The sequence below is a fragment of the Rhinolophus hipposideros genome (assembly GCF_964194185.1).
Source record: "Rhinolophus hipposideros genome assembly, chromosome: 6".
Taxonomy (NCBI): domain Eukaryota; kingdom Metazoa; phylum Chordata; class Mammalia; order Chiroptera; family Rhinolophidae; genus Rhinolophus; species Rhinolophus hipposideros.
In genome coordinates, this window is record NC_138052.1 from 95,574,549 (window position 1) to 95,589,390 (window position 14,842).

The window sequence follows — 14,842 nt, forward strand, 5'->3', positions numbered from 1 at the left end:
ACTGGCATTTAGCCCACACTGCAGAAGTCAAAACAAGTTGCGTGACCAAGCCCAACATCAGTGGAGCAAAGATGTAAAGTTTTTGCACTGTAGTCCAACATGTGGCAAGAAGCCATGATGTGGGGGTGGCTGCAAAATTCTGTAACAGGGAAGGCCCCTCTGCCACAGACCTCCTCCCTCCTGGGCCAGGCTTCTGTTTCTGTGAACTCGTGGAGAACGCACGGAAACCTGTTCCATAGTTAGCTCACAACCTCCCTGTAGAGCTGGGTGTGATGCATGGTTCCTAGTTGTCAACTGTAACTCTACTAAAGGACACATCCTCTCTGGGGGTCTTCACTGTAGGCCTAAGGTCCCCAGATCAGGGTTCCACTATCCAGTCACACAGACCACATGCTGACAGGGCATTGTTATCCCCGGTCCCCTTGCCCCCTTGCTCTGGAGACACCACTGGGAGACCTGCGTGCATCTCAGAGTGTCATTTCAGTACCAGCCAGAGGTGTGAGTTTCCCAGCCTCCAGTGTGCAGGTCCTTTGATGGGAGAAGTTCAAAGCATTTTATAAGCTATGCAGGTCTGCGAGGTGAGCACAGGACTTACTCCCACGTCACAGGCATTGGGGAGCAAAAGGCAGAGATTTGGGGCCTCACAATCTCAACATCCCAGTGGGGGTCCCAGCTCACAGGTGATAAAGCAAACTAGCCCGGGGAGAGTCTGGGAGTTGACCTGGCATGGGGTTTCCCCAGTGGGAGACTATATTAGACAGGGCTGCTGGCTGCTGTCTCTGTTGGGGTGGGGTTGAGGAGTGGGATTAAAAAGCCCCAGGAAGGAGTGTAGGTTCTGAGAATCGGGGTGGGATGTGGATTTAGAAATGAGTGCAGAGCAATGCCAAATTGTTCCTAGAAGTCTGCCCAAAGCAAGGCAAAGGAAAATCTGAAGAACCGAGCTCCCGGAAGTGAGGGCTGGTGGGAGACCCCAGTTGCTGGCTGAGCATAAGACAGAGCCCACTCCGCCAATCCTGGGCAGAAAGGGCCCAGTGGGCAGCCTGCTGGGAGTTAGGAGCAGCAATGTCCCGCCGGAGATGTGTGGGGCTGGGCAGGCTTGGCTGTTTCTGAGTTCTTCTTTAAGTTTCAGGTCTCCTCTCAGCTACCATATCACTCACTTCCTTTTGCACATGAGACTCTGAATGAGCCCAGTGTCATCTTTCACCCTCTTCAAGCCCCCAGATGTATGGTTTTGGGGAACCTGCCATGGAGCAGGCCAGTAAAGATAGGATCGTGCTCACAGACAGCACATGCCAGCCTTCCCACCAGCACCACCGGCCACCACAGCACGGAGGGCAGGCCTGCTGCCACCCAGGATCCCAGCTCCTCCCACATGCTGGGTTTCACAACACCAAACCCAGCCCTGAGCCCCAGGAGGCTTGAGTTTACAGGAGAATCTCTAACCATCTGGTTCCACCCTGAGTTGGCAGCTCCCTACGTGTGGTGCTTGCTAACAGGTTGTGAAAGGATTCACAAGTCAGGTAGAACTACAGAAGGAAGACTTATTAAAGTACGAGGACGGTCGGCTGGGCAGAGTCTACTGGAAACTACTGCAAACTACTCTATGGAGTCTTTGTCTGAAGTTTTATATTTTCTAACAGGATGTAAATTGCTTCGGCCTGTAATGGAATTTTCTGTTGGGTTCCGCTTTATCCCTTGGGATAGGGGAAGTAGTTAAACTGGTTATCATACGTTATGTAGATTTAAGTTGGAGCCAGGAGCACATCCCACACAGATGCAATCTCTCTCCTAAGTCACAGGGCCTGCGTGGTGGAAGTACACAGAACCCTTGAAACTGCACAGGAAACCGATAGGAAGCAGAATCATTGACATTTGGTGGAAAGGAAGTAAAGAAAACAAAGAAAGCTTTCAAAAAGTCCCAAGCTAAATTACAGAGATCCAAATCTCAAAATAGGAGATGTAGTGCCACCATTACAACCCCCGTCTTAACACCCTACATGCCGTACTCTACCTTCTGTCTAGCCAGAAAGTCCACGGATCCCCACCCACCCCCTCCATCCTCTTCCTTGTCTTGAAATGTTCCCCTGGATCCTGCTCTCCTGACAATGTCTCTGACCACCCAGGCAAGTCGCTCAACATCTGAGACTCAGTTTCCTCGTCTGTACACTGGAGCTATGGCACCCACCTGTGATATTGGATATAATATAAATTAGACAACATACTTAACACACCTGATCCAGGTTCAGTTTCTTCCATTTGGGGAGTGGGGTCCTCACCTGGGAAGAGCCAGAGCGGTTCCAAGAGACCCCTCAAAGGGACCCCTCCCTGACACAGGACAGAATGGGACTGTGTTCTTGCCACCATGACCTATCTTTTGTCCTTAGCAACTGATTCATGGGATCGGTCACTGTTTTAAAACGAGACCTGAGGGAAGGTGGAGATCCTGCTCCCCTCAGCCTGGACAGCCCTCATTTCCCACCCATTTCCTCTGCCCTCCAAATGCCATTTACTGCTCACAGCCATCCAGCCCATGAACCCACAACCCCAAGCCATTTACTGCACACCAGGCCCCGCAGCCTGACTGCCAGAAAGCAGCCCTTTCGAAAGTTCCCATGGATAGTTCTGACACGTCCAGGAAGACCCTTCCATGTGCCCTCCACTGGCTGGCCAGCTGCAGGCACCGCACAGAGAGCATCGGTCCTTTCTCCTTCATCAGCTCCTGCTTGTACAGGGCTGTGGCAGGCATGACCAATGAAGAAGCTTCATGCTGTCCCTGTGATCCATGAGAACACCAGGGGCCCTGTCCCTGCCTGGGGCTCTGTGCCAGGTGCCAAAAGCCCTGTCTACCAGTCTGCCAGGTTCTGCTCCCCCCAAAGTCCATGCTATCAGTCTCCATCTCTCATTCACCCCAGAACCTAAACCAGACTCAGGGCTGCTGGGAGAGAACAGAAGCTATGTCAACATCTACCCTGGTGTCCTGCCCTTCCTCCCCACCCCAGGCTTCCATCTTTCCAGCCACAAAACAGAACCTGCCCTGCTCATCCATGGAAAGGACCTTTGCAGGAGCCCAGCTTCAGCGCCAAGACAATGCCCAGTACACTTGGTTTCCAACTCAGCCTGCAAAACCTGTGTGATCAAAGCGAGGGCTGCCCCTCCCCTCTGGTCAGGCTCAAGAACAGTCACATCAACCCAGAAGCTGTACCCACTGGTAGGTGACCGTGGGGCTGTGACCACCCCCTCACCTCAGTGCACTTGTACTTTGAGATTCCTTGTGGCTGTCTTCCTATTCTTGGTACGTGAGTGTTATTACAGTTATCGGAGCATCAGAGAGGTTTCCAAGATGTCATTTTTGTACAGAAAGCTTCAGAGGGATATAGACTAGGAATGCTTTTGTACCATCAAAAACAGACACAAAAACAACCAGTTGCTTTTAGACAAGATGCCTTTTAAAACCATCTCCCTTTGAGCATGTGCTTGCACACATACGAATTAAATGAGCTAGGTTACACACACGTAAGCTAAGGTTTTAAAAACTTTTTTATTACAGTGTATAGCTCAAAAAAGTGTTTACCTGTAACCACCATCCAGATTAAATACAGATTATTTCCAACCTGTCTTTTTTTGTTTTCACTTTTTTTAAAAATAATTTCAGAATTATAGGAAATTTTCAAAAATAGTACCAAGAATCCCTGTATGCCCTTCACTCGCTTTCCCCAATCAACATTTTAGCATAGTAAGTTTACTATTCTCTCTCATTATTATTATTATTTGTTTTTTAATTATTGGAGAGTTGGTTGCTGACAATGACCCATTATCCCTAAATATTTCAATGTGTTTTTCCTTAGACCTAGTTCAAATTTCTCCAACTGTCTTAATAATGCCCTTTATAGCAAGATATAAATGTAAAAGATTATATGTAATATACACATATAATCTCCCCCTCTGGAACAAAGTTCAATCCAGGATCATATGCTACATGTAATTATCACATCCCTGTAGCTGGGCACAGTTCCTTGTTTTTCATGACCATGGCATTTTTTAAGAGAATAGGCTAAATTTTGTAGCGTGTCCCTCGACTTGGGGTTTTCAGGTGTTTCCACAGGATTGGGTCCAGGTGCTGCATTTTTGGCAGGAGTACCATAAAAGTGTGTTCTCCGTGTACCCATCTCAGGAGGTAGTGTTGCTTTGTCCCATTACTACCAAAGTCAACTTTGTCACTTCGGTACGGTGGTGTCTGCCAGGTTTCTTTGTGGTAAAGCTACAATTTTTCCCTTTCGAATTGTTAACTATTCTCTGGGAAGATACTTTGAGATTGTGTAGATACCCGTTCCTCCACAAACTCTCACCCTCGTTGTAGTGTTTTTAGCATCTGTTGATTCTTGCCCAAATCAGTCATTCATACAATGGTTGCCAAACAGTGGCTATTTCCATCATTCCTTCAACAGTTATTATTGGCATTTACTGTGAGAAACAAATTTCCATTCCCACTTACTTATATCAATACAGATTCATGAATTTATATTTTATTCAATTGATTGTAATTATTTTTATTATTCTTTGTGATGCTCAGATTGTGTCAGATGGTCTTTTCAACTGTCCTCGCAGCTGTCTCCTGCCTCCTGTATCCTTCTGACATAGCCTCATCATTGTGTGAACATTCCCTTACTTTTGGGGGCAGCAGATGTTCCAAGCCATCATACCTTTCCTGCCCCGACCCGGGAACCAGCCATGTCTCCCTGGTTCTGGTCATGAAGAGTGTCCTTAGGTGGGCTCATTGCCACTGGGGTGTCTTTGCTTCCAGGCCGTCTCAGCAGACAGAGCTGGGAAACGTGTGTGTGCAGATACACGCACACCTGCTTCAGTATTACCTGTAGAGAGTTCACACCCTGGAGCTTCCTCCCCAACCTGACACAGCAGAGTTCATTCTCGCCTAACTCCTTTCTCTGACAGTGAGAAGCCCAGCTCCCATATCTCCATGGATTTTATCATTTGCTCCCGTCCCCATGTGGAGCCAGTCTCCTGCTCTGTGGCCCCTGGATCCTGGCCAGGCCAGCTTCTAAGGCCCTCATCACCTCCTCACCCAGCTCACCCTCTGCCTGCCGACCACCTCCTCGGCCCCAGCCCCCAAAATCCCACTGGCCCTGGCTACTTCAAAGGGAGAGCAGGGAAGGGAAGCAAACTGATAAATGTGTTTTAAAGAAGAAAGGAAAAGGGATGGGGAAGAGCTGATTGGCTTTTAAGGAGACACATCCTGGGGTTCATTCTAGACCATATGGCTGAAGAGGGATTTCTGAACCTGAAAGTGCCTCCACTTTCTGAAAGTGCCACTTTCTTCCCAAACCTGTCTGCCCTTCCCCCCAGCATCGCCTGCTAAAGCTGCAGGTCTGGAATCCTCCTCCCTGGTGCGTTAGCAAGTCTAACAAGTGTCTGTCTGGCTGTTCTAATTCCAGCTCCATCCTGGCCCCTGTGCTTCCACCGCACCTCCCCCATTCAAGCACCAGAGTGGGGTTGCCAGGGCCTCCAGCTTCCGCTTAAATTACTCTTAGCACAAAATCCAAAATCTGTAGGGCTCATAAGGCCCATGATCTGGTCTCCTAGCTTCTCCCCGTCTTCACTCAAGTTGGAGTCTAATTCTTAGGAAGAGGTGGGTGGTGGGAGGAGCTGATTAATGATTGAGAACCGTCTTGAGGGCAGAAGAAAAACCAAAGGAAGCATTTCAGGGGCTGGCAGAGGCAGGGCTGGGAGGAGGTGGGTGTGGCAGTGGGAAGGGACGATGGGAAGGAGGCGTCCAGCCCCTGCTGAGCTGATCTCTGAGTGGAAGCGACCATGCTGGGTCTCAGCTTCAAAGCCTGGGGGGCAGGAGGTCATGTTCAGAACACAGATGGGGTCTGGATGGCCAAATTCCTCACTCGTTCCATCAGTGTGGTGCTTCTGTGTTGGATGTGGGGAGCCCAGGGCCTGGGGGGCTCCGGGGCCTGGACTGAACCCAGCCCCACACTTACCTCCAATGCCATTCCAGCCTCCATGGGAAAATAGGGGGGAAAATGACACCAGCTACCCAACAACCCTCCTGCCATTCTCTTCACAGCGGCCAACTCATAATGTCACCCTGCTTAAGACCTACCTAGTGACTTTCTCATCGAACGTGGAAAAACGTGCTTTGCTATAGGGGGATCGTGAGCAGGTGTTTTCCCCCACTGCTTTTAATACTTTCCCATCATTTGTAAAATTTCCACAATGATTGTATATGCTTTTTCAATTAAAGCGAAGGCTGGCAGAACCTTGAGGAGGGTGTCCGTCGCCTCCCCCAGCCCCCTACCCCGTGGCTCCGTGTCGGCTTCCTCCTCTGAGGAACCTATTTTGGTTCCCCAGTTACAGGCAGCAGACAGTGCTGAAGTTAAAATTACCCCCTGGGGAAGTTCCGCCTGTCCGGTGCTGCAGACTCCCTGTTCCACTACCCCGCTTCAGTGGGTGTCTGAAAGTCACAGCCCAAGAACTGTTTCTGGAAACAGGCCATTTCTCAGAGTGCACAGCCCTGAGCCTCTAACACACTGGACATTCAGCTGTCTTTTATTCTAAAGACTCCGGGGTTTCTTCTCTACCCCTGCGGCTGGACGTGGCTCTCTCCCTTTGCTCTGTACCTTCCCCAGAAGTGTGGTACCTGGGTCAGCTCCGGTGCCAAGTGATAGGGAGAAGGGGCCCCTTGCTGCAGGGCCCAGCGTAGCAATCCGTGTCTGTCTCCTTTTACAACTTTTCCATCATGAGTTCCATTTCCTGCATGTGCCCTCTCCTCCAAAGAGCAGTGCGGCCTGTGGTTACCCCGGCAAGGGGCTTGGAGGTCTAGACGAGGCTGAGCCAAACAAGATCCCTTTCCTTCCAGGACTTATAAGCTTGTGGGGAGGCAGGCACATCTGGGCTTGGTGGGGAGCTGTCTGCAGGGCCTTTGTGGAAATGACCATGCTGGAACGTGCCTGGAATGTTCCATAGACCTGGAGATTTTAAAAGGAGGCTGGAAAAGAGATAGGCATTTTGTTTCACAATCTGAACTTATCCCTACCACGTTGTTTTCTGCGTGACTTTTGGGGACAAACATTAAGTTCATGTCCATTCTGTCTATCCCACGAACCCCAAAGGGACATCTGCTAACAGGCCGACTTGACTAGGAAATGCTGTTCTTTGCTTGTTCACAATCAAGCTGTCAGTCATGTACTCTAGGGATCAGCTCAAGACAAGGAATGTTTTCCCGGTGGGAAAGTTGCCAGGGAGCAGAAATCCAGGCATCTGTAGGCACTACCCGGGAGGTGTCTGTCCCTGTGTGGGGCTCATGTTCACAGTGCACAGCTAACGTGGGGCTTCAGGGTTTTCTTCTTTGTTTCAAAATGACTTGATAAATCTCTTCAGGAAGCCAGTGGTTGCGGAATGAGGAACAAAGTCTGGAGGCCTTGACCGTTAAGGATCAAGGACAGCCCCCTTTCCAGCTGGGAAGTGTGGCCAGTTCCCCTCCTGGTGTGAGCACAGACTGTACTGTACACGCAGGACCAGCAGGCTGGCCTTCCCACTGCCTCCACCAATGGCTTGTCACCTTGGACTTGACCAGCTGAGTGGCGGCTGTGTGCTCTGAGCCCCTCCTGCCAGTTGGGTTTGGCCAATGCGAGGCACAGATCGGTGATGGGAGCGTAGAGGACCTCCTGCCCTGTGTTCAAGGTTTTGGGGGCCACAGCTCCTACCAGGCAGTCCTCCCTGGGTTCCCACGCTTATTCGTCCCCTGCGGCCGGTCCCACGGTGGTAACTGCTCTGCTGTTGCTAGGTCTGGCTGTGGCAACCCTCTTACTTGTATCCCTGTGTCCTGTCCATTAAATTCTCCCCAAGTTTCCCAGTTTAACAGGATATCTGTTTCCTGCCAGGACCTGACTGATATACCTGACAACCTTCTCCTCAGACATTTTGTATTTTAAATTGTTGAAAAGGCACTGCCTTTGGCATCTGTGATCAGTGGCGAGGGGAGGGGTCTCCCCTGCTATCTACTCTCCCCCAAGCCATTTCTTTGTGCTCCTCCCCCCCAGTCCCAGACCCAGATAGGGTGCTCCCTGACCACCCCTCCTCCTGCTCCAAAGGCACAGCTGTCATCCTGACCCAAACACACAGGTCAGTCCAACCACTAATTGCCGAGCACCTCAGACAGCCAGGTACATTGGCATCATCTGGGGGTACAACAGTAAGAAGACCTGGCCCCTTACTGTGGGGTGTACAGTCAGGTGCATGCACACTTGACCAGACCGCCACCCCCACAGGACCCCAGTGCTCCCAGCAGCCTATGGTCCACCTGAAGCCCCGGACTCCCGACTTTCTTGGCTTTGACTTAGCAGGGTTCATTAGGCACCCAGGTGTGGCTGCCCTTGGAGCAGACCCACCCCCTCACTGGCCACACCAGGGCACCGCCCCAACCACCCATGTCACTCCCAACCATTCTGGAGCGATAGGTACCTGACTTGCAGGTAGATAAGTAGAGATGGTCCAGTGGTGCTCAGCCCTAGACCCCGCGTGTTCACCAGTGTGGGTGGATTTTCCACCCTGTTTGCCCACTGGCCTCCTTTTCCACATGCAATGGGTCCATGTGTCTTTAGCAAGAAAGGAGCTGGTAGGCTCAGGGGAGTAGTTAGACCTATGACCTCCAACCCCAAAGAGGGCACCTTCTCTACTCATTTTAAAATTACTGATATGATGGGGGTTATGATAACAGGGGTGAATCACAGGCACTCAGTGTTAGGAGCACGGGTGCTGTGCTCCCGCGAGACCAGGGAAGCCTGAGCCAGAGCGGGCAAGTCTGTGGTACTCATCCCTGTGTCCACCAACAGCCTGACAGAGCCCTTGCTCCCGCCCAGCTGTCCCAAGCTCCCTGCCCCACTCTGGAGCCCAGCTGCACCTTCCTCCCCACCTGGGGTTGCTGTCTCACTCAGCATCTCCTTGGCTGGGGCCACAACACACAACACCCTGCCTCACTCTGTCTGCCTTTGCCTTCGGTGCCAGAGGAAGGGAGAAGTCCAAGATGCCTTTGGGTTTCTGGCTGGGCCATTGGGGAGATGATCTTGCCATCCCTTGAGACAGGGAGCACTAAGGAGTCACAGAGCAGGGAACTGGACAGGGAGGACAGATAGGATGTTGGGACACGTTGGTTTGAGCTGTAGTGTACAGCACTGATGAGAAGGCAAGTCTCCTACTTGCCGTTCTCCCATCTGCCCTGATGCCTGACACCTCCTCAAAGGGAACCAATAAGGGCTAGGCCTCGGCAGGGTGGGGTTCTCAGCTAAGCAGGGCCTCAGCAAGAGAGCCTGGCCGCCAAGGGACCTCCTCAAATTTCTTTCTGGAGCCCTAGAGAAGAGGAAGGAGACCTGGCCCCAGGGCATTTGAATAGCCCAGTAGAATTACCCAAAGGCTCCTCTGTTATCAGCAACAGAGATACAAATCAGGGAAGATTTTTGTGCTGACTCATTTTCTGGGCTTTGGAGAAACAGAAGTACAGCAAATGAAAAAAATATAAAAATAAAAGCAAAGCAATTGCTAGAATAGGTTTTTCCTCTGTTTAAAAATAAATGATTTGGGGGTGGGGGGAAAAGGGGAACAACTCCCCTCACCAAACTCTCTCTTCTCTCTCTCTCTCTCTCTCTCTCTCTCTCTCTCTCTCTCTCTCAAAACATATTCTAAACTACTGAAAATAGATTTCTCAAGGTTGTGGGACTACAGGTGATTTTTCTTTTCTACTTCTGTATTTTCCAGTTTTTCCATAACAAAAATATATCACTTGTATAACAAAGTACTTTAAAAACTAAATGTTTTTGTGTTCTTTTTTGTTTTTTTAACTGAAAGGAAAGAAATCTTTAAAACTGTCCTATTTGTGCCTTTTGCAGACTGGCTCTTGGGGCCGCTGGTGGCAGGATGTGAGGGTGTGGGCGTGGCCAGCAGACACGGTATAGGAGCCCAGGGTTTTTTCTGTATCTCGGTCACTCTGTCGCCTGCGCTGCAGGTGGCCTTGGTGGCTGGGTGATGTCCTAGCCAGATCAACCATGCTTCTGTTTGGGATTCTGTCCTCAGGCATCCGAAGGCGTCCCCATGAGGTTCTTCACCAAGTTGGACCAGCTCATCGAGTTTTACAAGAAGGAGAACATGGGTCTGGTGACCCACCTGCAATATCCCGTGCCGCTGGAGGAGGAGGACACAGGCGATGAGCCAGAAGAGGAGACAGGTAGGAGGGACAGGGAAAGGCAGGAAGCTGGCAGCTGCCCGGCATGAGAGGAACCTCTGGGACCCTGCGCTCTAAGTGCCATGGTGGAGAGGTCCTGGGGTGCTGGTCTCACCACAAGTGCTTATAGATTAGGTGGGTCCAATTATCAGAGGGAGAGAGTGTGACATCATGGCTAAGGACAAGTTAGGAACAGAGACTCGAGTCAGATCTGGGTTGGACTTCTTGCTCCTCAGCTTCTTAGTTGTGTGACCTTGGATAAATTACTTAACCTCTCTGAACCACATACCGACTTCTCTTAAAGAGACAGTAAAAATAATATCTACTCTCAGGGTCATCAAATGAGTCAATAAATGTAGAGCCCAGAGCTTAGTACACAGTAAGTGCTCAATAAATGCAGCGACCACTATCATCATCAAAATAATTAGCTGCATTTCACTGTGAAGAGGATAAAGGAGTAGGGACTCTTTGCACCTAACTGGAAGGATAAGCTAGGTGTTTCTTTGTATCATCATTAAAAGGAAAAAGTAGAGACCCTAAAAATTATGTGAGAGTCAGGCCTGCCCTTTAAGTGGTGGAGGGACACAGACCAACAGAACAAGTCCAGCAGAGATGGGCAGTTCAGCGGGGGAGCTTATGGGGGCGGGATGTGGCGGGGGGTGAGGGGGGTACTTCTTTTCCCCTTAAAATCTTCCTAAAAGAAAACCTGAGATATGTAATTGAGCCTCTCAACTGGTCAGGGCTCCTTCTAAATTCCAGGGCCTGGAAACAACCAGGTCCCCCAGGTCACCCCCAAGGGAGGGCAGAGTAGACCAGAGACGCTGAGGTCCCTGGGCTGGCTCCCAGGCTGTCCCTGGCAGGGTGCCCTTATCTTCCCACTCCGGTGGGCTGGCTTGTGGGCACCGCGCACCTTCCTGGAGACCCGCTTTAAGTGTTTGCAAAGCTCACCCGCTGCCCCAGAGGATGAGCTCTGAAGAGCAGCCTGCCCAGCTCTGTAGAGAAGGTTGGGGCGGGCAGAGGGTTTCACAAGGACTGCAGTTCCATGGAGGCTGAGATGGACCCAGGCAGACCACGCCTCTTCTTGCCTCCGTCAACTGAGTAAGAGATGCCCTCCACTGTGAAATAGCCAGAGCTGCTGTGTCCACATGTGAATGCAGGGCTACTCCCAGGGCCACGCCATGACCACTTGTCCCCCAGGTGTCCCCAGTTGGCCTTGGCCCCATCCTGCAGAAACGCCCTCCACACACGTGTCCTCACTTCCCTCACATCCCAGCCCAGCTCTTCTGCCTCTCGGGGTGGCCACCTGGAGAAAGACCCTGGCACCTTCTGTAAGGGCTGGAAAGAGAAACCCAGTCTTGTGACTGCTGGCTCCACCTCACCAAATGAAGCGTGGGTCTTCTCAAGGCGCTGCAGTCCCCACGAGGTTCAAAGCAGGCTCGCAACCATCTAAGGAACCAAAGTGGCCTGGCCAGGCGAGGAAGTGAAGGGCTCATCCTTTAAAGAGGGTGCCCCCACGTAGCTGGCTCTGTGGCTGGGCGATGGGGCGGCCATTTGGTATAGGAAGAGGCTCCGGCAGGAGGTTCCGGATTCAGGGGCTCGGGACCCTCACCTATTTGTGGCACTTGCAGGATGGACGTCCTCCTAAAGGTGAATGGCCAGGAGTTTCACCTCTCAGCCCGAGTTCAAGTCATTTGTGTCATATTTCAGTTCTCTGGGTGAAGGGACCTCCCTCTCTTTGATTTGTCTCTGAAGGGCTGGGGGGAGAGAGATGGAGGGCAGAGGCTGGAGAGGAAGCAGAGAAAGGGGGATAAGGTGGGAAAGAGGAGCAGTGTGTTTGGGGCCTGCCTGCTGCCCACCCTGCTCCTGCTCTAGGGACTCGGCCTCTGCTGGGTCCAGGGCCCCTGCTTCAGCCCACAAGCTGGCCATCCCGCTGAGCTGCCTAGTGCTGCTGGCTCCACCTGCCCAAGGCCAGCAGCTCTGCCTGGGATGGCCATCTAACCCCAGATGTCAGGTGTTCGCTGAGCGCCTCGGTGGGACAAACTGTGTTAGGCCCTGGGGCCAACGACCACTAAGACCAGGTCCCTGCCTCAGCGGACTCGCCGTCTAGTCAGGGAGTCAGTGAGGGAGTGGGGACTGGGGCAGTGTGGACACAGATGGGTCTGTAACTGGGTACAGTGGCCGGGACCTCGCATGTCTGGCAGGGTCACTGCACAGAGGACACGGGATCTCTCTATAGGTGGGCGATGTGGAGAGAAGCTAGCACTTAGCCCAAATGGCATTCCTGCTTTTCTCTTGGGTAGAAGGTGTCCCGTCTCCACCTGAACTGCCACCGAGAAACATCCCTTTATCTGCCGCGCCATGTGAGTCCAAGGAGGTCCCTCTCGTGAGCGAGAATCTGAGAGCCGCCGAGGTCAGCCGGCCAAGCCTCTCGGAGACGTTGTTTCAGCGACTACAGAGCATGGACACTAGTGGGTGAGTCCCTACCTGGCGGGTCCCCTGAGAGGCCAGCCTCAGTGCCACAATACCCAGGCAGCTCCCTCTGGGCTCACTCCTGGAGGTACCCCTTCCACCCTAGAACTTGTTGCTATGCAGCCCACTGCCCTCCTGACGGTGTGTCTGGGCCCAGCTCACTGCACAGCTTCACTGCATGGTCCTGCTCAGAGGCTCCATCTCCGCCAGGCCCCACAGCATGGCAGGAGCTGGGGATGGAGTGGGGTACAGTTCTCTGCTCCAGACTTCAGGGGCCTGTGCTGCGATTCCCTTACTGGGTCCTGCCGTAAACTCAGACCGCATCTTTCCCCATCACACATACCTTTATTACTATGGCATCTACTGGGTCAGGAGACCCAGCAGAGGGGCCTCCTGCACTGCAGCCTGAACCAGCCACACAGTCCTTTCCTGCTCAGGGCCCCATTCAAAGGGGGCCACCTTCCTTGTCACCAGTGAATGGGTCAGACCAATAGTTCCATGTGTGGTGCTCCTTTCTTTGTGGTGTGAGGTGTGCGATGCTATCATTCTAACACGTGAAGTTGTACTCGCTCTGATCCAGGGTTCTCGGGATCTGGTCCCTTATGTGGTCCCATACAGGCTCCTGCTGGACCACACTGATGAAATTCTGTAGTTTCTTTGCCATCTGGTCCCGTTTGTCTCTTAGCAGTACTAGCCCCTCCAAATCGGAGGCCCCAACTGTGAAGACAGGTCAGGGGGCTGGCTTCAATAGGAAGGAAGCTCCCTGAGGGGAGCTTTGTTCCCAGTGCCCAGTATGTCACCTAGCGTAGAGCAGGGACACACTACTATGTATGTGCCGAATGAATGAATAAGTTAGGAACTTCCACGCATTAATAATTTAAAAACATTTTTGTTTCTATGTGAGAAAAAGAACCCCCAAAAATGTCCTTGTGGCAAGGCTGCTGTATCATCTCCAATTAGAAAGATCAATTTGAGGCAGCCAGAGCTCCTTACCTGCCATCTGCAGATAAAGGAACCACCTGAAGGTATACACAAGCCACCCAGTTGCTAAGATACCTGGTGTTTTACATCTCTACATGGACACATCCTCTGATTCATCTCCAGGCCTATTGGGCTATGTTTTCCTCACACTCTGAGCTACCTGTGCTGTGTGTCCGTGGGCTAAATATCCCATGCTTTGAATATGTTGACACGCACATTATCATCCTTATCTTGATATATGCGTCTAAATAACAAATGCTTATTAAAATATTCCGTGCAGCGCCCATTGTTTAGTGTCCTTGAGTTTGCGTTTCTCTCCAGATTAAATGCAGTGCACTCCTCGGGGAAATAGGCAAGGAGCCCAATGGTGCCACCATCTGCCCATTCCTCCCGAGTCTCCCACTCCAGTGCCTCCTCTGTAGGGACAGGTATGCTCTTGGGCCACAGGGCCCAAGAGACCATGGGACCATGCAGTGAAGCTGTGCAGTGAGCTGGGCCCCAGAGCCCAGTTTCCAGAAAGTCGACAACATATGCAGCCAAGCTTCTCTGCAGCACCTTAAGAGGGCTTGTAAGCAGGCGAGGCATGCTCTCTCTGGTTTTTGCTTTTTAGCTAACATGGCAGTGGAACTTGGATTTGGGATGAGTAAATGGAGCATGGTGGATGGCCCATGGTGACACTTTGCTTATAAAATAGTTTTCTACATAGAAGACGGCCTTTAAATTATTCTTTATTACAAGACAAGCTGCACAGTCTTTTGTGCAAGCTAATTAGATCTATCAGTTAGGTCATAGTTAAAACAAGATAGCTGAGTAAAATTAACCTTCTCTGATAAACAGTTTACATCTTATGTCAACACTTTTCTACAACAGACATTTTAACAAATACAGCTTCCTATAACGAAGTCACGGCCTCAAAGTTACAAGTCAATAATCATTAGAACTATTAAAAATATGTCTTAATGCTACTATAGGAGAGAATTTGCCCTTTTTAGTAAAATGAACTTAGGCAGAAATTGGAGTTTTGTGATGTGAAGACTCAGAATAAGCATAGGTTAAACCTAAGTGTTAGGACAACTCTTACGTAAGGAATTGCTGATCTTGACCTCAGTAAATCAGAAGGGCTAATTCACCCCTTCCTAATCTTAAGAGCAGTAG

The 14,842-nt window shown here is 51.1% G+C and overlaps 1 protein-coding gene across 1 annotated transcript in view; it reads left to right on the forward strand.

The window, feature by feature from the left end:
• Window positions 1–14,842, forward strand: part of INPP5D (inositol polyphosphate-5-phosphatase D) — a 107,796-nt gene that overhangs the window by 35,673 nt on the left and 57,281 nt on the right. The window contains exons 3-4 of the mRNA XM_081052373.1: window positions 10,090–10,240; window positions 12,538–12,709. Of these exons, the coding sequence (XP_080908499.1) occupies window positions 10,090–10,240; window positions 12,538–12,709 (323 nt within the window). The remainder of the gene's footprint in view (window positions 1–10,089; window positions 10,241–12,537; window positions 12,710–14,842) is intronic.